Raw genomic sequence first — 23,684 nt, 5'->3', positions numbered from 1 at the left:
CTGACCCTCCGACACTGCGGCACTCCCTCAGCACTGACCCTCCGACAGTGCCACACTCCCTCAGCACTGACCCTCCGACAGTGCGGCACTCCCTCAGCACTGACCCTCCGACAGTGTGGCGCTCCCTCAGTACTGACCCTCCGACAGTGCGGCACTCCCTCAGCACTGACACTCTGACAGTGCGGCACTCCCTCAGCACTGACCCTCTGATAGTGCCGTGCTCCCTCAATACTGCAGTGTGTGTGTCAGTGTGGGTCAAGAGGTCTCTGGAATGACAGTCAATCCCACCAACGTCTGGTCCAGAGCGTGGACACTGAGCCTTTGGTCACACGTTCCACACCCGTTGAGGAAGCTGAGAGGCCAAGAACCAGAGGAATATCAATTGTATATTTTCCTGAGTTTCTCTAATTTAGTTCCACACTTGAGGATGAGACTCCATCCTTTGAATTATTTAAAGGTGGATAATATTCAAAGCAGCTGGCAATTTCCCAGCAGTGAGCCAGTGAGCCCCTTTGCATGTCGTGGCGAGATGAATAAGTGACTTTCGAATGCGAAAGCTTTCATTCAGTTCAGGTACTGAAGCCAGTTCCCCAGCTCTGACTGACAGGGAACCTGTCGAATTCAATCTGACTTGGTGTCAGCAGCTGGAATCTTGGAGCTGGGGAAGTGAGCTAAAATGCAGGGATCCTGCTGAATGTGCTTTGCTTCAACACTGAGACATGAGCAAGAATTTAGTGCTCCAATGTCACCAAAAAAAGGCAAACCATCAATCCTGACAATCTGTTGCCTGTGTAATGACCCCCTCAGTCATGTTAAGTTATGTTAACATGAACTAAACTGCCACTTCAGACACAGTGCATGTTGAACTTTATTAAACACAGCTCGAGCATTTATCTTGTTACCTTGCTTCATCCTCAGTTACCCTGCAGAACCAGGCACTGAGTTCTCTGTGCTGGTCAAATAGCTCACAGTGACTGTAGTACTCAGCAATGCTCACACAGGCTGGAGAGATAACACACGGCCAAGATCCTGTACTCCAACAGGAATCTGGGCAGCTCCATCCAGTGAGAGCTGGGAGAGAACGAGGAGTCAGGGGAGAGGCTGACAGACAGGGAGAGACACACAGTGATACAGACACAGAGAGGGAAAGAGACAGATGGAGCGAGAGAGAGAAAAACGGAGACAGGGAGAGATACACACACACACACACGCACGCACGCACGCACGCACACACACACACACACACACACACACACCAGACACACAGACACACACACACACACACACACACACAGATACAGATAGAAACACAGAAACACACACACAGATACAGATAGAAACACAGAAACACACACACACACACACACACATGGACACACAGACACACACACACACACAAAACACACACACAGACACACACACACACACACACACACACACACACACAGATTGACATACAGACATACACACACACACAGGCACACAGACACACACACACAGAGATACAGATAGAAACACAGAAACACACACACACACACGGACACACACACATACACAGAGAGAAAGAGACAGTCACAGAGAGAGACAGAGAGAGCCACACAGAGACACAGACAGATAGAGAGAGACACGCATAGACAGTCACAGAGAGAGAGAGAGATAGAGTCATGCACGGAGGCAGTCACACAGAGACACAGAGAGAGAGAGAGAAAGAAAAAAACATATAAAGAGAGAAACAAATGGTTACACAGAGACTGAAAAATAAAAGAGACAGACAGAGGAACACAGAGGAAGAAAGACAGACAGGAGAGATTGAGACAGAGAGAGAGAGAGACAGAGAGAAATACTGTGACAGAAAGCACAGCCAGATGAAATCGGAGAGTGAAGGAGTCACAAGGGGACAGGCAGAAAATGGACAAAGAGTTACAAACGGTGGCTCAGTGGTTAGTACTGGGTTCGATTCCATCCTCGGGCGACTGTCTGTGTAGAGTTTGCACGTTCTCCCTGTGTCTGCGTGGGTTTCCTCCGGGTGCTCCGGTTTCCTCCCACAGTCCAAAGATGTGCAGGTTAAGTGGATTAGCCATGGGAAATGCAGGGTTACAGGCATAGGGATGTGGGTCTGGGTGGACTGCTGTTTGGGAGAATCAGTGTGGACTCAATGGGCCAAATGTCCTGCTTCCACACTGTACGGATTCTATGAAAAACAGAAATAAAGCAAAATACTGCAGATAGATCTGAACAAAGGCAAAATGCTGGAGAAAGCCAGCAGCGTCTGTAGAGAGAAGCAATTACCATTTTGAATCCAACGTAACTTCCTCAGAATAATAAAAACAGATAGAGGGAGACAGGAACAAAAACAGAAGTTGCTGGAAAAGCTCAGCAGGTCTGGCAGCATCTGTGAAGAAAAAAAACCAGAGTGAACATTTTGGGTCCAGTGACCCTTCCTCTGAGATAGAATTACGGCATTTGCAGTTCTCTGGGTTTTTAGAGAGACAGGGATGGGGAGAAATGAACAGAGTTAGGCAGATGGTCAAAGTAGACAGAGAAAGAAAGAAAACAGAAAGTTCTGGAATAACTCAGCAGGTCTGGCAGCATCTGAAGAAGGTTCGCTGAGCGCAAAACCTTAACTCTGTTTTCTCTCACAGACGCTGCCAGACCTGCTGAGTTTCTCCAGCAATTTCTGATCTTGTTTCAGATCTTCATTGTCTGCAGTTCTTTGTTTTATTTTAGAGGGAGAATGAGAGGGATACAGGGAGACCAACATGCAGACAGATTTGAAGAGTGACACAAAGCATGGGCAGTTGAGTGGGACAGTGAAGGAGCTACAAAAGGAGGGTAGAAAACAGATGGAGAGTTACAAACAGAAGTAACAAATACAGAGATTGGCTGATAGATAGGAGAGAAAGATAAGTACAGGGAGAAATAAAGAGAGACAGAGGCAGACAAGCAGAGAGAGAGAGAGAGACAGAGGCAGAGAGGGGGAGAAACAGGTAAAGACAAAGAGAGACACATAGGTAGAAAGAGATAGAGTCAGGTAGATGGTGAAAGCAGGCAGAACAGAGAGAGAGAGACAGACAGACGGGACAGAGTGGGACAGAGAGAGGGCTGATATTGATTGTTGTGTGTACTGTGAAAGGATTGAGTGATGCTGACTCGACACTGATCCCTGGTTTTAATTTCACCTCTGGTGCTGGGGTCTCTCCAATATCCCAGTCTCCAGCAGGCAGTCCTGTACAACCTACACGTAGGGTACGCAGCCTTGCAGCTAAATCCTCAAACACTTACAATGTCAAGTTCTCTTCCAGAAAACAGCGGTTCCGCAGGAGACCGGCCCACAGCTGCACACCGATGATTCCAAATATAAAAAAGACAAAGAAGCACAACAGCAGGACGTTGCCCAGCATCGGGAGAGTGTCCAGTAACAGATTGACCAGGATCCTCATACCTACACAAAGCAAAGGAACACACACTGAGGAGATCAATAAATAGCATTCAGACTCACAAACAGCAGGAGTTTAGAAATCTCTCTACCTAACTCCCTCGCAGTTCCACTGGCCCCTTTACTCCCTTCCTCTTCACCACATCAAATTTATGCCCCTTCATCTGGTCTTCAAATCCTTGCTGTTTATTCTTCACATCCTGACTCACAAAGACTCCATCTTTATATATGCACACATCCAATCTGAACCCCATTGTTTTACACACATAACTCTCTCTCTCTCTCTCACATACACGCACTTTCTCTCTCTCAAACACACACACACACACACTCTCTCACACACACACGCATACACTCTCTCTCTCGCACACACACACAGTCTCTCTCTCACATACACATACAGATAGACACATGCACATACATAGACAAACACATGCACGCACACACACACACAGCCACATGTACACAGTATCACATGCACGCACACACATGCACACACGCAGGCACTAACAGTCTCTCTCTCTCACACACACACTTACAGACAGACATATGCACACATAGGCACACACCCACACAGCCACATGCACACAGTCTCACACACACGCGCGCACACACACACACACACACACAGAGACACATGCACGCACACAGACACACTCTCTCTCTCTCTCACACAGACACATTCACTCTCTCTCTCTCTCACACACACACCCACATTCACTCTCTCTCTCACACACACACACCCACATGCACACAGTCTCACACGCACACGCATGCATGCACATGCACGTGCATGCACACACACATGTACACACAGATGCAGGCACGCACACAGACAACCATACAGACACACACACATAAACACATGCACAGGCATGTACATGCACACAGACACATACAGGTGCACACAGACACATTCACACACACAAACAGACACACACATACACACAGACATGCATACGCACCCGCTTCCCCTGTTCAACCAGAATCTCCTCCCTCCCACCCCTCGCTGAATATCAACCTGATCACCTTCCCCTCGGTAAGCCATGAGATTCTCACTGTCTCCCATCTACTCACCCTCCTCTCTTTCAACCCTCGGCCTCTTGTCATTGCGTGACTTCAATCAGAGCAGCTCTGTATGCTGTAATCCCCCTTCACTCTCACACTGAGATAGATATCTGTGCTGCCAGTTGGATATGGAGGGACAGGTGAGGTGGGGGTGCATGTGATGTACTGAAAACACTAATTTAGAAAATAAATGAGGTTTGGAGAGAATTGAATGTTAACTAATTGGAAGATAATGGTTTGTTTCATGTGAAAACAGGTGAAGTAATTGGGCTTGAGATTAGTATGAATACTGTACTCAAATGCTTTAGAACACACTTGTAATGTGAAGCAGCTCTACAGTTCTCTTAATGAAGATGTAATCCATTAAAGGTCTCCTGGCACTTCATCCTGTACCAAGTGCTACTTTGCTAGTGTTTCATTTTGATTAACTTAACAAGATATATTGAACACTTGTAGCTATTGGCTCAATGAAGCAGCAGGTTAAACTACCAAGGCATTGGTATACGGATAGTGTGACAGCAAAACCTGACTTCTCCCCATTTCACTCTTCACATTTCCATACTGTGCTCTTCTGACATGCCACCACCTTACACAGTCACACAATTCAACCATTCATTGTTACACAGATTGTATTCCCATCAAACCCTTCCCCTCACACATTGACACACAAACTCTATCCTTTCATACACACACAAATTGTACCCAGCCTAAACTAGCACTCGCACACATACACCCATAGCCAAACACACAAACATGCTCACACCCCCACACCCCCCTCCACACACGTACACTCCATCCTTGTACATATGTACAAAACTGAAAACCCCCACACTCAAACACGTATTGTCACATCCAGTCACACACACACGCACACACACAATGCCCTATTGAACTCCCTATCATGGGGTTACAATTTTGAGGAAGAATCATATCAAACTCGAAACGTTAACTGTGCCTCCTTCTCTGTCTCTCTCCCCACAGTTGTCAGACCTACTGCGTTTCTCTAGCACTTTCTGTTTTAATCCCTACTATGGGGGTCTTGACATTAAAAATTATCCAGGAGGAAGATTAAGTAATTCTCAAGCTCAAACAGTAACTTCACACCTCAATAGTTTGTCCAATTATTTTGCTTGGTTGACCCATCCATAAACTGTTTACCTTGCACTTTGAAGTTACATCTGACTCATTGTCTTGTCTTTCTGATGCCTTTTCACAACCTGATGGAGTTGACCTTTGAATACTATTTAGTATTTGACGTCTCTTTCCTGTAATTTGAATCTATTTCCAGGCTATTAAACCCATTATCAAAGGATGAAGGACTTCAGTTCTATGGAGAGACTGGCGAAACAGATTGTTCTCCCCAGAGCAGAGAAGGTTAATGGGTGATGCAATCAAAACGTTCAAAGTTATGATGAGTTTTTGATAGATTTCCGCTGACATGAAGATCGTTAAGCAGAAGGCAAAGATTTAGGATGATAGGTGAATGGTGTGGCCTGCAGGCTACTGCCTGAAAGGATGATATGGAATCAGATCTGATAATAACTTGCAAACAGAGCTCACAGAAATGACAAGAGCTATTAATATTATTACTATTAATCCAGAGACCCAGTTAATATTCTGGGGAACCGTGTTCGAATCCCACCATGGCAGATGGTAGAATTTGAATTCAGTAAAAAAAAAATCTGCAGTTAAGAGTCTAATGATGATCATGTTGTAAAAACTTACCTGGTTCACTTTCGGGAAGGAAATCTGCCATTCTTACCCGGTCTGGCCTATACTCACATCAATGTGCTTGACTCTTAACTGTCCTCTGAGCAATAAATGCTGGCCTAGCCATGAGCAAATATTTTTGTAAAAATATTCTGTAGGTTAATGAAACAATTGAACTGAAATTGACAGGTTCTTGTTGAGTAAGGGGACCAAAGATTATAGAGCCAAGATGGTGTTTGGATTTAAGGCTGTTCTGGTCCAAATTCTTCACTTGACGAAGGAACAGTGCTCTAAAAGCTTGTGATTTCAAATAAATCTATTGGACTATAACCTGGTGTCTTGTCACTTCTGACTTTGTCCACTCCAGTCCAATACTGGCACCTCCACATCCTGGTCCAAACTGAAAATAAGATCATACTTTCAACATACTGGCTTCCCAAAGTCCCTAGAACTAGCCCTTGTCTTTCAGCTTCATTCGACTGTCTCTAGCAGAGTCTACAACTGGAGTGAAGAACTCCTGCCTGTTGGTCATATTGGAGTATTCAGTGACAATCATATGTTGCAGAACAAGCCCCATGGTTTTGAAACTCCCTGCTGTGTGGAAGAGCCCATGCTGCTCCACCAGATTGGAATGTGTGCATAATGGCACTTCCAGGCTACGTTCCATCGACCAGACTTTGCATTCTCCCACTTCCAGGAATAAAGGAGCCCCTGTTGCATTGCCATAATGAATTGTGGGCTTAAATTACAGGATACTGTGTCTCAAAATGCCCCTGTCAGAGCTGAAAGAGTCGTGTTGCTCCTCCACATCGGTTTTATAACTCTTGCATGTTGCCGACAGTAAGAAGGGGGCATGGTTTCAAAATGTATTTGTTGATATAACACGGTAGTAATAAACTCTTTCTTGGATTTACAATATAATGATGCAAACTTTCTATTTGTCCCTTCATTAAGTAATAATACCTCAGATTTTATTTGAAAATTGATCCCTGAGCGTTGACTGAGTAATGCTGGAGTTACTGACAATCTGCCTGGGAATCTGAAAATAGCCATAAAATGTACCACACAGAATTTCATCTCAACTGGGACTGTGTAACTGTTTGAGTTCTATATGAGTCTCTTCACCTCATCGCCATCCCTCTATCCTTCTATTTGTTTCTTCCTCATGTGTTTATCCTGCTTTCCCTTAAATGTATTAATACAATTCACATCACTCATGTGTTGTGGTAGTGGATTCAATGTAGAGTCATAGTCCATGTTGAATATAATCCCAAACCAAACTAATCCCACCTGCCTGCTCCTGGCCCATATCCCTCCAAACCTTTCCTATTCATGTACTTAACCAAATGTCTTTTAAACATGGTCATTGTACCCACATCCACCACTTCCTCAGGAAGTTCATTCCGCACATGAACCACCCTCTGTGTAAAAAATTTGCCCCTCATGTCTTTTGTAAATCTCTCTCCTCTCATCTCACCACAGTTTGGATAAAGAGGGGTCTCCTAAATTCTGTATTCAGTTTATTAGTGATTATCTTATACTCATGGCCTTAAGCTTTAGGTGAAACTTCCTTGTGCCCAATCTATTGAACCCCTCTGTGATTTGATAGATTTCTGCCAGGCCACCTCTCCTTCTTGGTCTTTTCTAAATAAAGAGATTAAATCTATTCAGAGCGTCCTCCTAATTTGTGTTTGGAACCTTCTTGTACTTGCATTCTGCCAACTTCCAGACCTTGGATCCAGATCATTCAGATGTTCACTGTCAAACAGCTAGATCTTTTGGACAGAAGTGAACACCTGTCTGCATGTTGGCATACAGAGTAGATCCATTTTCACCTTTTTGCAGCTGACATTTACACCTATTTTACATCCCTATCACTCCTTTATCACCATTATCACTGCCTATGTCTTTTCTTCTGGGCACCCTCACCATCTGTTCCACTCACTCCACCTCTCCCTCTGTCAATATCATATAATATATCATACTCCAGCTGCTTTTACCTCTGAAGCAGAGTCATACCAGACTTGAAACGTTAACTCTGTTTCTATCTCTACAGATACTGCCAGACCTGTTGAGTTTCTCCAGCACTCCTTATGTTTTATGCAGGCATTTGACATGTACTGGGCCCAATCAGGAACACGTTATAAATATGGCTTGTATTTCCTTGACTTTGGAAGATTAAGGAGTGCCCTGATCATGGTATTTTTAGGGATTCAAAAGGGCAGATATGAAGACACTATTTTCTCTGATACCAAAGGGTGTGACCATTTTATCAGAGATTGATTGTTCAGAAGCTTTTCTTCATCAAAGAATTGGCAATTGTTTTCTCCAAAACTGTGTGACTGTTTTGGTTTAAGTAAAGCCTCCAGGATAGAGAACGTTTCATTGGGTGAGGGTGCTGAGGGGTAAGGAAAAGTCAGGGACATGATTTAAGGTACAGACCAGGTACAATTTGACTGCATTCTGGAGGAGGTTAGAGACACCAATCTGCTCCTGCTCTCAGCTGAATAAAAATTCATCAAGATCTATCAGCTGTGAAACTCTGACACACATCAAGAACTAGATGCAAAATGAAGGTAATAATCTGAGCGCTTTGATCATTGAAGTTTAGAAGAGTCAGAGGTGACTTAATTGAATTCTATAAGGTCCTGTGGGGATTTGACGAGGTGGATGAGAGAAGGATGTTTCCTCTTGTGGGAGAATCTATGAAGTGGGGTCTTAGATAAAAATAAGAAGGTACCTATTTAATGCAGCGATAGGGAAATTTTTTTTCTCTCAGAGTGTTGTCAGTCTTTGAAATTCCCTTCCTTAAAAGGCACTGGATGCAGAATCTTTAACTATTTTGAAGGCAGAGGGAGATAGATTCTTGATGATGAAAACAATGAAAGATTATCGGGGCATATGCAGGAATGTAGAGATGAGGTTCAAATCAGATCAGCCATGATCTTGTAGAATGACAGAACAGGCTTGAAGGGCCAAGTGGCCTACTCTTGTTCCTGGTTTATACGGATCGTGCGTTCAAACCCATTTACAATGGAGTTTGCACTCGAACAGGAAACTAGCACCCCCATGTGGGAAAACCTCCATAATGACAATTGAACTAATTCAGGACCTTGGACAGCGAACACCTCTCAACGGCAATATAACTGGAATGAGCACAGTGCAGGGCTGGATGAACACAGCAGGCCAAGCAGCATCATAGGAGCAGAGAGGCTGACGTTTCGGGCCTAGACCCTTCATCAGAAAAGGGGGAGGGGAAGGGGATTCCGAAATAAATAGGGAGAGAGTGGGAGGCGGATAGAAGAGGGATAGAGGAGAGGATAGGTGGAGAGGAAACAAACAGGTCGAAGAGGCGGGGATGGAGCCAGTAAAGGTGAGTGTAGGTGGGGAGTTAGGAAGGGGATAGGTCAGTCCAGGGAGGACGGACAGGTCAAGGGGGCGGGATGAGGTTGGTCGGTAGGAGATGGAGGTATGGCTTGAGGTGGGAGGAGGGGATAGGTGGGAGGAAGAACAGGTTAGGGAGGCAGGGACGAGCTGGACTGGTTTTGGGATGCGGTAGGGGGAGGGGAGATTTTGAAGTTGCGAACCATTTCAACTGCCCCTCCCATTCCTCAGACGACATGACCATCCTGGGCCTCCTGCAGTGCCACAACGATGCCACCCGAAGGTTGCAGGAACAGCAACTCATATTCTGCTTGGGAACCCTGCAGCCCAATGGTATCAATGTGGATTTCACAAGTTTCAAAATCTCCCCTCCCCCTACCGCATCCCAAAACCAGTCCAGCTCGTCCCTGCCTCCCTAACCTGTTCTTCCTCCCACCTATCCCTCCTCCCACCTCAAGCCGCACCTCCATCTCCTACCGACCAACCTCATCCCGCCCCCTTGACCTGTCCGTCCTCCCTGGACTGACCTATCCCCTTCCTAACTCCCTACCTACACTCACCTTTACTGGCTCCATCCCCGCCTCTTCGACCTGTTTGTTTCCTCTCCATCTATCCTCTCCTCTATCCCTCTTCTATCCGCCTCCCACTCTCTCCCTATTTATTTCGGAACCCCCTTCCCCTCCCCCTTTTCTGATGAAGGGTCTAGGCCTGAAACGTCAGCCTCTCTGCTCCTATGATGCTGCTTGGCCTGCTGTGTTCATCCAGCCCTGCACCTTGTTGTCTCGGATTCTCCAGCATCTGCAGTTCCTACTATCTCTAACTGGAATCAGCACCTGTTTTTGTTTTATATAAATCTTCCCAGTGACCATATTCCACTCATTGTGCTGGAATCAGCTTGCTGAGGTTTACAAGATTAACTCAGTAACAGACTTGATTTAGTTGGTCAAGATTTTTGGATATTGTGTTGTTAACTAAAGGTATAGTCACCATAAACTCACCAGACCATAGAGCTCTGATCTCAATAGACAGACACAATTGGTGGTGGTTTAACCTGAGGGTCACTATGCCTCAGGTGAGGGGAGAGGTTGAAAAGGAGAGTCCTTCATGGTAACCTCAGCCAATGCAGGAATTGAACCCACACTGTTGGTGTTACTCTGTATTGAAAGCCATCCATCCAGGCAACTGACCCAGAGCACAGCGGCTATACAAGAATGTCTCAAATAAATCCATGAGGGGAGCTCAGGAAAAACCTTCTGAACCAGAACATGGAACACGCCACCGCTAGAAGTTAGATGGACATGTGTGGGAGAAAGGGTTAGAAAGAATGGGAACAGAAAGTACTGGAGAAACTCAGCAGGTCTGGCAGCATCTGTGGAGACAGCAACAGTGTTAATGTTTTGAGGTCAGTATGCCTCTTCTTCTGAACCCTTGCTCTCTCCACAGATGTTGCCAAATGTCCGGAGATTTCTTTATTTGTTTTTACCTCAGGTGCCCCAGTGCCTGCAATATTTTGTTTTAAACATAAAGGCTTAGAAGAATATGCTGATTGAGTGGGATGATAATCACACATATAGCAGTTGGGCTGAATGGCCTAATTCTGTGTTGTAGACTCAGTGTAACTATGTGTGATGGACAGTGACACTATCAGTGCACTCAGGTGAATTATTGGTGCTACCTGTATTGGAGAATTTCAAAGATTCCCATTCATTGCGAGAGGTTTTGAGTGCAGGAGCAGGGATGTGTAGTTGCAGTTATACAGGGCCTTGGTGAGGCCGTACCTAGAATATTGTGTGCAGTTTTGGTCTCCTTTTCTGAGGAAGGATGCTCTTGCTCTCAATGGAGTGCAGCGAAGGTTTACCAGGCTGATTCAGGAAATGGCGGGTCTGACGTATGAAGAGAGATTGACTAGGTTAGGATTGTTTTTGGTGGAGTTCAGACGAATGACGGGAATCTCATAGAGACTTAAAAAATTCAAACAGGACTAGACAGGGTAATTGCAGGGAGGATGTTCTCAATGGTGGGTGTGTCCAGAACCAGGGGTCACAGTCTGAGGATTCGGGATAGACCATTTAGGATGGAGATAAGGAGACATTAATTCTCCCAGAGAGTGGCGAGCCTGTGGAATCCATTACCACAGGAAGTAGTTGATGCCAGAACATTGAATGTATTCAAGAGGTGGTTAGATATAGCACTTGAGGCGAATGGGATCTAAGGTTATGGGGAGAAAGGAGGATTAGGCTATTGAGTTGGACGATGAGCCATGATTGTGATGAATGGTGGAGAAGGCCTGAAGGGCTGAATGGCCTCCTCCTGCTTCTATTTTCTATGTACCTATGTTTCTTTACAGATTATTAATCTCTAAGGGCAAAACAGAACGCTGCAGGTCCTGGAAATCTGAAACAAATATTCAGCAGGCCCAGTAGCATCAGGGAAGAGAAAGAAACAGAGTCAATCACAGAATTGTTACGGTGCAGAGGGAGGCCATTCGGCCCATCGAGTCTGTACTGGCTCTAATACAAAGTGTAAATCTCCTGCCTTTTACTGATGCCCCTGCACCCTGCACACCATTTTTATCCAAATAATGCTTCAGACTGGGGAGTTGGGCATTGCAACCATCCTAACGCTTGGAAGAAGATAACAATAACGTTGCCCAGAGGAGTGCTCCCTTATGGAGAGAGAGGGATGACTAATGGTGGTTTGAACCTGAGGGTCACCATGTCTCACGCATGATTGAGAAGGCAGGGTATTCGTGATCTCCCCAGCCAGTGCAGGAATTGAACCCTTAGTGTTAGCATCAACTCTGCATCCCAAACCACCACACCAGTGTTTGTACAGAACAGCCAGAACATCGTTCTCCCCTGCACACAGCTCTCTCAATATCTCCGATCAGATTTATCCCGCATTACACCAGTCTGCTCCTGTCCCCACATCTGCATTATTATCACAAACCCCACAGGACAGGAACAAATGGGATGGAATATTTCAGTGAGAAAGAGAGGCTGAATAAGCTCAGGTTGTTTTCTTTGGAGCAGAGAAGATTATCAGGGAAAGGGGGCAGGGAACTTACAGAGGGATATGAGGTTATAAGGGGCATGGACAGTGTGAATAGAAAGCAGTTGTTCCTCTTAATCGAAGGGGCAATAGCAAGGGTGGATAGGTGGACTATCAAGAAGGCAGCTCACCACCACCTTTTCAAGGTCAACTAGGGATGGGAAATAAACGCTGCCCTGCCAGCAACACCCACATCCCACGGTTGAATTAAAAAGGGGACATAATTTTGTAGTGAAAGCCAGGAGGTTTAGGGTGAATTTGAGGAAAATATTTTTTCACCCAGAGGCTGATGGGGGTCTGAATGCACTGCCTGGGAGGGTAGTTGAGGTGGGAAATCTCACAACCTTTAAAAAGTAACTAGGTGAACACTTCCAGTGTCATAACATTCAAAGCTATTGTCTGAGTGTAGATAGTATACCTTTGGCGGTACAGACTCGATGGACCAAAACAGCCTCTCCTGTACTGTATGATTCTAAGATTTTATGACTTGTTAGCCTTGGGAAGAATGATGGAAAACAAAGTGATGTTCTCTCTTCACTCGGCCTTTCATTCACTGTCTCCCCCTTCATTCAGTCAGATGGGTCACAACTGAACTGAAGTTGGTCAGTTACGGTCTGATTCCAGACAGCTAAACGTGATGATGATCTGACACAAGAAATGTAGATGCTCAATCAGAGGCCATTAGTCATCCCCATAAACCAGGAGAGTGCAGACAAGGGAAGAGCTGTGCTGGTATAGGTTAACACAATCCTGAAGGTATCACCTTCAGGGCTCCAACATCAAAATTGCTCACTTCAGCTGTCAAATCCAAACATGAAGGTACGTGATGTGTTACACCACTAGACAACCTTGTGCAGCGTAAACAAACAAATGAGGCAACAAATACTTTGCCCTTACATAACACAAATTTGTAGAGTACTTATTCATCTCTAATCACACATTTCAGTGACAGCGCTTTCCAGCAATCATATACTCTGAAACCAGTGATTGCTGTTATGATAGTAAAGGAGGCAGCGCATCAAGATCCCACAGTTGACTGAGACAGGGAATAGCCTCCATCTGAACTGATTGATTCGATTCCATGATTTTAATCATTCCATTAAAAGTCCCCATAATTTTTGAACAGTATTAAACCTCTTCTTAACCCACATAGCAAAACAATCCCAGCTTCTCCAGGGTCTCCACATTAACTGAAGGCCTGGTGGCTCAGTGGTTACCTCACAACACCAGGGACCTGGGTTTGATTCCAGCCTCGGGCAACTGTCTGTGTGGAGTTTGTACATTCCCCCCGTGTCTGCATGTGTTTCCTCTGGGTGCTTCGGTTTCCTCCCACAGTCCAAAGATGTGCAGGTTAGGGTTGATTGGCCATGGTAAATTGTCCCATAGTGTCCAGGGATGTGCAGGTTAGGGTGGGTTAGCCATGGGAAATGCATGGGGACAGGGATGGGGGGGGGGGGGGGGGGGGGGGGGGGGGGGGGGTGGTAAGGGGTGGAATACTCTTTAGAGGGTCAGTGTGGACCCGATGGGCCAAATGGCCTGCTTCCACACTGTAGGGATTCTATGATTTTGCTGATACCATTCTAGTGAACCTCCTCTGTAGGTCTCGCTTCCTAAGAGAGGGTCTGCTCTCTCACAGAAGAAGTACAGTGGAGGTTCACTTGGCTGATACTGGAGATGGCAGGACTGTCATATGGGGAGAGCTTTAGCCAGGCCTGTATTCACTGGAGTTTGGAAGAATGAGAGGGGATCTGATTGAAATGTCTAAAATTTTAACAGGTCTAGACAGACTAACGGCAGGGACGATGTTTTCCCTGGTTGTGTGGTGTTTAGAATAAAAGTTCTCAGGATACATGGTAGAACATTTTAGTCACAGAATCCCTACATTGTGGAAGCAGGTCATTCAACCCCTCAAGTCCACACTGACCCTTGGAAGATCATCCCAACCAGACGCACTCTCCCTAACAGTTCCCCGTAACCCTGCATTTCCCATGGCTAATCCAACTAGCCTGCGCATCCTCGGACACTGTGGGTAATTTAGCATGGCCAATCCATCCTAACCTGCACACTTTTGGACTGTGGGATGAAACCCACGCAGACACGGGGAGAATGTGCAAACTCCACACAGACAGTCGCCTACGGCTAGAGTCGAACGCAGGTCCCTGTGGTGCAGCAGTGCTAACCACTGAGTCACCAAGATGCCAATTTAGGACTGAGATGAGGAAACATTTCAGAGGGTAGTTAATTTGTGGAATTCTCCACCACTGTGGTGGCTGGGTCACTGAAAGCATTCAAGAAGGAGACTGTTGCATTTTTAGATGTCCAACGCATGGAGGGGTATAAAAAGCAGGAAACTGCTGTTAAGATAGAGAACCAGCTAAGATAAAATTGAATGGTGGAGCAGGCCTGAAGGGCTGAATGGTCTGTTGCTACTTCTAGTTTCTATGTGCCCTCACAAAGGCCTGGACCTCCTTCCTAAAGGGTGCTCCCTCCTGCTGAAACCAATGCAGTCAGTTCCAGACAGATGGGTACTGCAGGCATCTCAGTGTTTGTATGCCAAGGTCAGAAAGCAAATCTCCCCACACATAGATTGCTCAATGTCACTGACAAGATTAATCCAGCACTCCACCAGATTACCGCCCCGATCCCTCATCTACACAATTAGTACAAGCCTGAAGCGGGCACCAAAACTTTTCTCTGCTCCTGAACTGTGCTCTTGTGGCTGGAAGCAGTGTTTGAGATGAAGTGATCATGATGGAGTCCTGACAGAATAAATCAGTCCCTTTGTTTTGCAGTGACTACTCACGCAGTCTGAAAGCGCTTTGGATCATGATGCCAGTTTAAAGTGGAGAACCATACACTGGTAATCTGTCTGGTGTGTGACATATTCTGATAGTGATTAAACATGCTTGAAAACTTAATGTAAAGCAAAATTTATCTCTGGCAAATTTCCCTGAAATTCATCATGTTTAACTACTCTGAAATAGCTGATGTATGGCCAGGGGCCAACTTGCTATGTTTTATGAGAGGTGTGCATGATCAAAGGTGCTGCTATCATTTTCTACAAGTGCAAGAAACTACCTGGTTAGACCATTTAAGGGTGGCACTGTGGCTCAGTGGTTAGCACTGCTGCCTCACAGCACCAGGGACCCGGGTTCGATTCCACCCTCAGGCAACTGTCTGTGTGGAGTTTGTACGTTCTCCCCATGTCTGCGTGGGTTTCATCCCACAGTCCAAAGATGTGCAGTTTAGGTGGATCAGCCATGCTAAATTGTCCCATAGTGTCCAGGGATGTGTGAGCTAGATGGATTAGCCATGGGAAATGAGTGTTATAAGGATAGGGTGGGTCTGGTGGGATGATCTTCACAGAGTTGGTGTGGGCTTGATGGGCTGAATGGCCTGCTTCCACACTTGTAGGGATTCTATGCTATTCCATTCATAACACAGTGACATGCAGGACCAGAAGTAGGCCATTCAGCTCTTCAAGTCTGCTCCACCATTCAATGAGATCATGGGTGATCTGATAATCCTCAACTGTCTTTTCCCCATAACCTTAGATTCCCTGACTGATTGAAAACGTGTCTCTCTCAGCCTTGAATATACATAACTACCCAGCCTCAACAGGTCTCTGCGGTAAAGAATTCCACAGATTTACTACCCTCTGAGAGAAGAAATTCCTCCTCATCTCTGTCTTAAGTGGACAGCCCCTTATTCTGAGATTACGACCTCTGGCCCTAGAGTCTCCCATTAGGGAAACAGCATTTACCCCATCAAACCCCATAGAAATCCTACATTTCAACAAGGTTGGGCCTCCTTAAGTTTTCAACCTCCTCAATCTCTCTGCATGGGAAAACCAGCCGAGTGAACATTCTGTGGACTATCTCGAATGCTCATATATCATTCCTTAGACAAATGGACCAAAACTGTTCACAGTATTCCAGCTGTGGTCTGAATAGTACCTTGTATAACTTTAGCCAAACCTCCATTCCCTTTGAAATTAAGGCCAACATTCCATTTGCCTTCTCTATCACCTGTTGAACTTGGCACACTTGCTTTTTGAGACTCATGTTTGATTACATTGGTGGATAAAAGTCACTTCCTGGTCTAACTAGAAGAGTCTCCTGTAACTAACAAGATAGAGTTTATCGCATGTTAGCAGCTGGTTCCAGGTTATGTTGACATGACGGAAATCAAGAAGGGCCTGATGTTGGGTTTCACCCTTTTGAGATCCCAAGCTTTTCTGATGTCATGGTGTCGTCATAATTTATGGTACCTCCGGTACTCCATGATATTAACCCTTTCAGGCACATATGCAACAGTGGTTACCTTCCTTTAAACAAATGAGCAGCCATTTTCACGCTGCCACATCTCATAGCAATCAAAATCAGAAGCCCAGAGAAAATATCTGAAAGGCATACATTCCACTGGTGCCGCACTCCTCCATTACCAGAGAGTGGGAGTGTCAGCTTGGGTTGCGCGCTTTCGAGGGTGTGAATCTTTTGTTGACGAATGAAATGGAATTGAATTGAATAAGTTTTATTGTCACGTGTACTCAAATGAATACAGTGAAAAGTTTATACATCGCCACTTGCAGCACTATCTTAGGTTCAGCTTCTTTAGTTACAACGTCTTAGAAAATCCAGAAATAAAATGTTCAGCACTGCAGAAATAAAAAGTTCACAACAGCGGTCTTCCAAGCCAGACCACGCTGGTACCTAGCCTCCAGTCCACCCCAGGCCTTGGTTCGAGATGATGCAGGGCTTCACCTTGAGGATCTTGAGGCTGGTGTCCTAAAGCTCACCTGCTGAGTATTTCCAAGTCGGAGAGTGATAGAGACTTTTGAGTACCATGGAATTGATAGATGTGAGGAAAGTATGGAAAGCAGACTGGGTCAGCCACGACCTTACTGAATGGCAGAGGAGGCTCAAGAGGCTGAATGGACCTTAGTCCGGACCTTACGTCTTCCGTCTCCATCTCTTCCGCAGGGAGGATGTTCCCGATGGTGGGTGTGTCCAGAACCAGGGGTCACAGTCTGAGGATTCAGGGTAGACCATTTAGGATGGGGATGAGGAGACATTTCTTCACCCAAAGAGCGGTGACCCTGTGGAATCCATTACCACAGGAAGTAGTTGATGCCAAAACATTAAATGTATTGAAGATGTGGTTAGATATAGCACTTGGGACGAATGGGATAAAAGTTTATGGAGAGAAAGCAGGATTAGGCTATTGAGTTAGATGATCAGCCATGATCGTGAAGAATGGCGGAGCAGGTTTGAAGGGCTGAATGGCCTCCTCCTGCTCCAATCTTCTATGTTTCTATGTTTCGTGCATGGGGTTTGAACCCACAACATCCTGACTCAGAGTGGAGATTGGTAGCCATTGAGCCATCACAGACAAGTTCATCATTCACTTGGAAGTGTCAGCCCTTCAACATGGTGGATAGACAAATATCATGCTTGCAAGGTGTGATATGTTGACAGCTAGTTCTTAGTCTTATTTCACTTAGCGGCCAGTTACTAGAAGTTATCCATTTCATGTCGGTTTATTTGATAGTTATCATGGAAATTCGAACAGATTAATCTGATTAGATGAACTCTTTGTCTTTCTTCAGCAGAACTGGCCAATACTTCAGAGAGTATGCCATCATTAAATCTGACATTATCACCTGAGGCTGCACAGAGAAATTTCTAATAGTGACTAATAACTGTACGTAAGCAGGGCATTCTGATTCTGTGGACTGGCTGTGCTCCACATAACTCCATGTGAATTACTGATCCAGTTTAATGACAATCCTAGTGGATGTTCCATTTCTGCTCCAGTGTAAAAAGCAGTTTTGTGCCTTGGGCATTGCCTCTCATCAGTGTTCAGATCCCGCTCCAAGATCCTTGAGCATAAATCTAGCTTGACCACTCCTAATGCAGTACTGAGGGAGTATCCTGTGTCTAAGTCCCTGTAAAATATCCGAGGCTTCCCTTGACTTCTTGTGCAAGCACCCCTGATCAAAGGCTGTCCCCGCCTTGGCTTGACTGGGGTTTGCTGACAACCAGGACAAGCTTCCTGGCTTTATGTCACACAGCAAGACAAAAGGAAAATAAGCCTGGGTCTCTGGCTGGAGGGACAGAGAGGAAAAAGTTAAGTTGGGAGTGCTTTGAGCATCAGGGTAGGCTCAGAGTCACTGAGTGCTGTAACAATAAGCAGAGGACATGGAGGTGTAGGCTGGCCCAATTCTTGTGCCCCTGAGTGCACAGTGTCCTTGCCTAATGTTACAGTGAGAGTAACCAGGGCAACCTGAAATGCAGCGCTGAAGTGCAGAAACATGCTGGAACCGGATTGGAGATGAGCAATGAGGTTTCTCTGAGGCTGGCACATGTTGGATGCCAATGTCTATCGACATGGGGTGCATGTGGCCGGTGCTCATGAACTGTGCCCAGACATGTTGGTGCCTGGTATCCAATATGAACATTCTCTGGAGTAAGTGGCGAGCTGGATTTGCCAGGTACCCGTTCTGGTTTCCGAGTTGAGATTTCTCAATTTGGAACTTGTTTGGCTCATTTGGTAAGATACGAAGCTGAATATTAATGGGACGAGTTGGGTCTGTAACAAGGTGTTTAAACAAGCAATAATCCCTCTTAATTGGCATCTTGCCTAGTGATAAACTCATTAACCCACTTATCAAAAGCAACAAAGATGGCATGGGATGCTCCTTGTCAAGACTTTTTATTCATTCACAAGATGAGGGCATCACTAGCCAGGCAGCATTTATTGTCTACCCCTAATTGCCCAGAGGGCAGTTAAGAGTCAACCACATTACTGTGGGTCAGGAGTCATATATAGGCCAGACCAGGTAAGGATGGCAGTTTCTTTCCCTAAAGGACATTAGTGAACCAGATGGGTTTTTTCCCGACAATTGATTCATGGTCATCATCAGACTCTCAATTCCAGATATTTATTGAATTCAAATTCCACCATCTGCCTTGGCAGGATTTGAACCCAGGTCCCCAGAACATTATTTGGGTCTCTGGATTAACAGTCCAATGATAATAATACTAGGCCATCGCCTCCCTTCACTGAACTTCTTGAGCTTCTTTCTGCTACATTTCTGAGCCCATTTCGTTCAGATGATTCCACTTCATGATTCCAGAAACACTGACAAGTTAATCATTAAACTTCTTCATACACGCAAACCTAAAACCTACATGCCACTCGTTCAAAATCCAAATTCTAAAATAAATGCTATTAGCACTGTGCATATAAAAATCACTCGCCTTGCATTACAAAGGGAACAAAACCCTTGTACTAACTCCCATTGTGCCAGGTCGAATTCCTTTTCGCTCAGAACTATGGTGTCCAACTAACTTCCACTTGTCAAATAAGTGAGGTAAAATGCTGATTAGAGTCCAGGCTCATGATGAAATTAGATTTTATTTTAATTGAACAACAGTCACTGTGTCAAAATCAATTTTATGGAGAAGGTTTTTATCTAGCCTTTCCAATCAAAACCAATTCACAGTGGACATGTTTTTACATGATGAATAGCTTTTGATGGATTTAAGTACACAGATATATTTCATTTGAAATCCTTCTCTTAATTACCACTTCAAAAGGAAATTAGCAAACTGTTTACCCCATCTCTAAATATTAAATGACACATATATCTATACAAGTATAAAAATAGTAATCCTAGTACAAATCTTGTCTAGTCTATATGCAAATTGTAACAGTGCACATCAAATAAAGTACAAAAATATGAATTATTTACAATATAAAGACTAACTCACCAGAAACAGAAAATAACATGATTACACAAGTCAGGACGCCTGCTATCTCTGATGAACTATAGTAATCACACTTTCAGAAGAACCAAAGGAAACCCGAGAATTTTATCCTGATTCAAACAAAAAAGGTTGCAAATTTTTTTACTCCCCAGTCGACACTTTGGCTGCACAAAGAAACAAATGAGCTCTGACTGACCTGCACACAGGCATGGCCTGAAGGAGTCAAGACTCCTCCCACGGGCCAAAAGGAGGCTAGGTGGATTGGCTGTGGGAAATACAGGGTTACAGACATGGGGTGGGTTTGGGTGGGATGCCCTTGGAGGGTTGGTGTGAACTCAATGGGACGAATGGCCTGCTTCCACACTGTAGGAATTTTATGAAACTGAATCTCTATGAATCTTGGCCTTAGCAACAGAATACTATGTTTTCAAAATACAACCAATGTAGTTTCCAGTATACAACCAACTTAGTGCTCCCTGAAAAGACAAATTAACGGGCAATCAGAGAGATATGCCCTCACAATTCCTGCTTTCCTACTTCATGCTTTTTGCTGTTGACTACAGGCGACAAAAAGAAATTTATTTTTAATTCATTCATAGGATATGGGCATCACAGGCCAGGCCAGCATTTATTGCCATCCCTAATTGCCCAGAGGGCAGTTAAGAGTCAACTGCATTGCCGTGGTTCTGGAGTCACATGTAGGCCAGACCAGGTAAGGATGGCAGATTTCCTTCCCTAAACGTCATTAGGGAACCAGATGGGATTTTCTCTTAACAATTGGGTCATCATTAGATTTTTAATTCCCGTCATTTATTGAATTCAAATTCCATATCTGCCATGGTGGATTTGAACCCAGGTCCCCAGAATACCTCCTGGGCTTCTTGATTAATAGTGTAGTTACAATACCACTAGGCATAAGCTAATGGTACAAAACTAGCTGAAGATGAGTGCTGTGAGAAGGATGAAAAGTTACTTCAAGGGGATCTGGTAAAGTCACGATAGCCCTAAGGCAGCTCTGTCATTAGAGAGAAACAGCTAGTGGTGGTGGTTTAACTTAAGGGTCACAACACCTCAGGAGAGGAGCAAAGTTGGGAAGGCAATCTTAACCAGTACAGGAATTGAACTAACACTGTTAGCAGTGCTCCTCATCACAAGCTAGTCATCCAACCAGCTGAGCTAACCAACCCAGTGAGGCTAGCCAGATCAACAAAGGTTTGGCAAATCGATTCCAATGTAAAGGAATGGAAAGTTATTCACTTTGGTAAGTATTTACCACAAAGTATTTCCTAAATGGTGAGAGGCTGGAAGTGTTGATGTGACATGAGCATCCTTCTTTGTCAGCCACTGAAAGTTAACATGCGGGTAACCTTTATAAAATTCGTTCATGGGCTCTGGGCAATGCTGGCTGGGCCAGCATTTATTGCCTGTCCCTAATTTGCCCAGAAGGCCCCTCAGATGTAAGCCATTAAAATAATATGTTGGCTTTTGTTACAAAGGAAATCGAGTGTAACAGTAAAGATGCTTTACTGCAATTATAGGAGTACCGCTGAGACTGCACGTAGTGTACAATGTGCAGCGCAAGTTTCTTCATCCAGGGAGAGACATACCTGCCATACAGGGAGTGTAACAAAGGTTCAACAAACCAAGTCCTGGGAATGGATGGATTGTTTTACGAGGCAAGGTTAAATAGGCTGGACCTATGTTCTAGGGCTTGCGGCATGGTGGCTCAGTGGTTAGCACTGCTGCCTCAGGGTGCCAGGTAGCTGGGTTCAATTCCACCCTCAGGCGACTGTCTGTGTGGAGTTTGCACATTTTCCCCGTGTCTGCGTGGGTTTCCTCCGGGTGCTCCGGTTTCGTCCCACAGTCCAAAGATGTGCAGGTTAGGGTGGATTGGTCATGCTAAATCGCCCGCAGTATCCAGGGATGTGTAGGTTAAGTGGGTTATAGGGGGATGGGTCTGGGTGAGATGTTCCGAGGGTCGGTGTGGGCTTGTTGGGCTGAAGGGCCTGTTTCCGCACTGTAGGGATTCTAGAAGAATGAGAGGTGATCACAGTCAAACACGCAACATTCTTACAAGCATCGACAGGTTAGATGCAGGAAAGATATTTGCCTTGGTTGGGTAGTCTAAAACTAGGCAACACACCTGGGCAATAATAAAATAAAGGACAAATCATTCAGGACTCAGGTGAGGAGGAATTTCTTCGCTCAGAGTGTGGCGATAGGGTTAGAGTTAGAGTTAGAGTTAGGGTTACAGCTAGGGAGAGAGCTAGAGTTAGATTTCAGGTGAGGGCTAGCGTTACTGTTAGGGTCACAGTCACGGTTAGGGTTAGGGTTACAGTGAGGAGTAAGGCTACTGTTAGGTCTAGGATTACAGTTAGCATTAGTGTACAGTAACAGTTAGGGTTAGGGCTTGGGTTACAGTTAGGGTGAGGAGTAAGGTTACTGTTAGGGTTAAGGTTAGTGTTGGTGTTAGGGTTATGTTTAGGTATAGGATTATGGTTCAGGTGAGGGTTAGGGTGAAGATTACAGTTACAGTTAGTGCTCAGGTTCCGGTTAGAGTTACGGTTACGACTAGGGCTAGGGTTAAGGTTAAAATTAAGATTAGAGATGGGGTTATGGTTAGGGTTAGATTTAGGGTTATAGTTACGTTTATGGTTAGGGCTAGGGTTAGGATTATGGTTAATGTTAGGATTATGGTTAATGTTAGGGTTAGGGTTAGGGTTAGGGTTAGAGTTAAGGTTAGGGTTACGGTTAGGGTTACAGTTAGGGTTAGAGTTAGGGTTAGGGTTAGGATTAAGGTTAGTGTGAGGGTTAGGATTAGGGTTAAGGTTAGGGTGAGGGTTCTGGTTTGGGTGACGGTTAGGACTAGGCTTTCTCTGCTCCGGAAGACTGTGGGACATTTAGTCATTGAGTACAATGAAGACTAACATTGCTGGGTACCTAGATATTTAAAATATCAAGGAAAGCAGTGGGGATAATGCAGGAAAGTGGTGTTGCGGTAGAAGATTAGCCAATATCCCGTTGACTATCAGAGTGGTCTCATGAGGCTGAATGATCTCCTCCTGCTCCTATTCCTTATGTTTTCATGAGGAATACACTCCGAACAAATTGCATTTGGGTTGTAGCCCACATGAAGGATGTCATTGATTAAACGCATTAATGATCTTATTGTCACGTGTATTTTATTGCAAAATACAACAAAAAGCTTCCACTGTCCCCATGGACAGTTTAAGAATAGTTTAAGAATAATAAACAATATAAAA

At 44.9% G+C, this 23,684-nt stretch overlaps 1 protein-coding gene across 1 annotated transcript in view; it reads right to left on the bottom strand.

The window, feature by feature from the left end:
• The window catches only part of cacna1ia (calcium voltage-gated channel subunit alpha1 Ia), a 185,158-nt gene that overhangs the window by 141,528 nt on the left and 19,946 nt on the right, over window positions 1-23,684 (bottom strand). Inside the window, exon 4 of the mRNA XM_048617377.1 lies at window positions 3,283-3,442. Coding sequence (XP_048473334.1) covers window positions 3,283-3,442 — 160 coding nt within the window. The remainder of the gene's footprint in view (window positions 1-3,282; window positions 3,443-23,684) is intronic.

Source organism: Rhincodon typus, chromosome 37 (assembly GCF_021869965.1).
Source record: "Rhincodon typus isolate 14 chromosome 37, sRhiTyp1.1, whole genome shotgun sequence".
NCBI lineage: Eukaryota > Metazoa > Chordata > Chondrichthyes > Orectolobiformes > Rhincodontidae > Rhincodon > Rhincodon typus.
The sequence above is the reverse complement of the archived record's forward strand: the minus strand, read 5'-3'. Positions and strand labels throughout refer to the sequence as shown.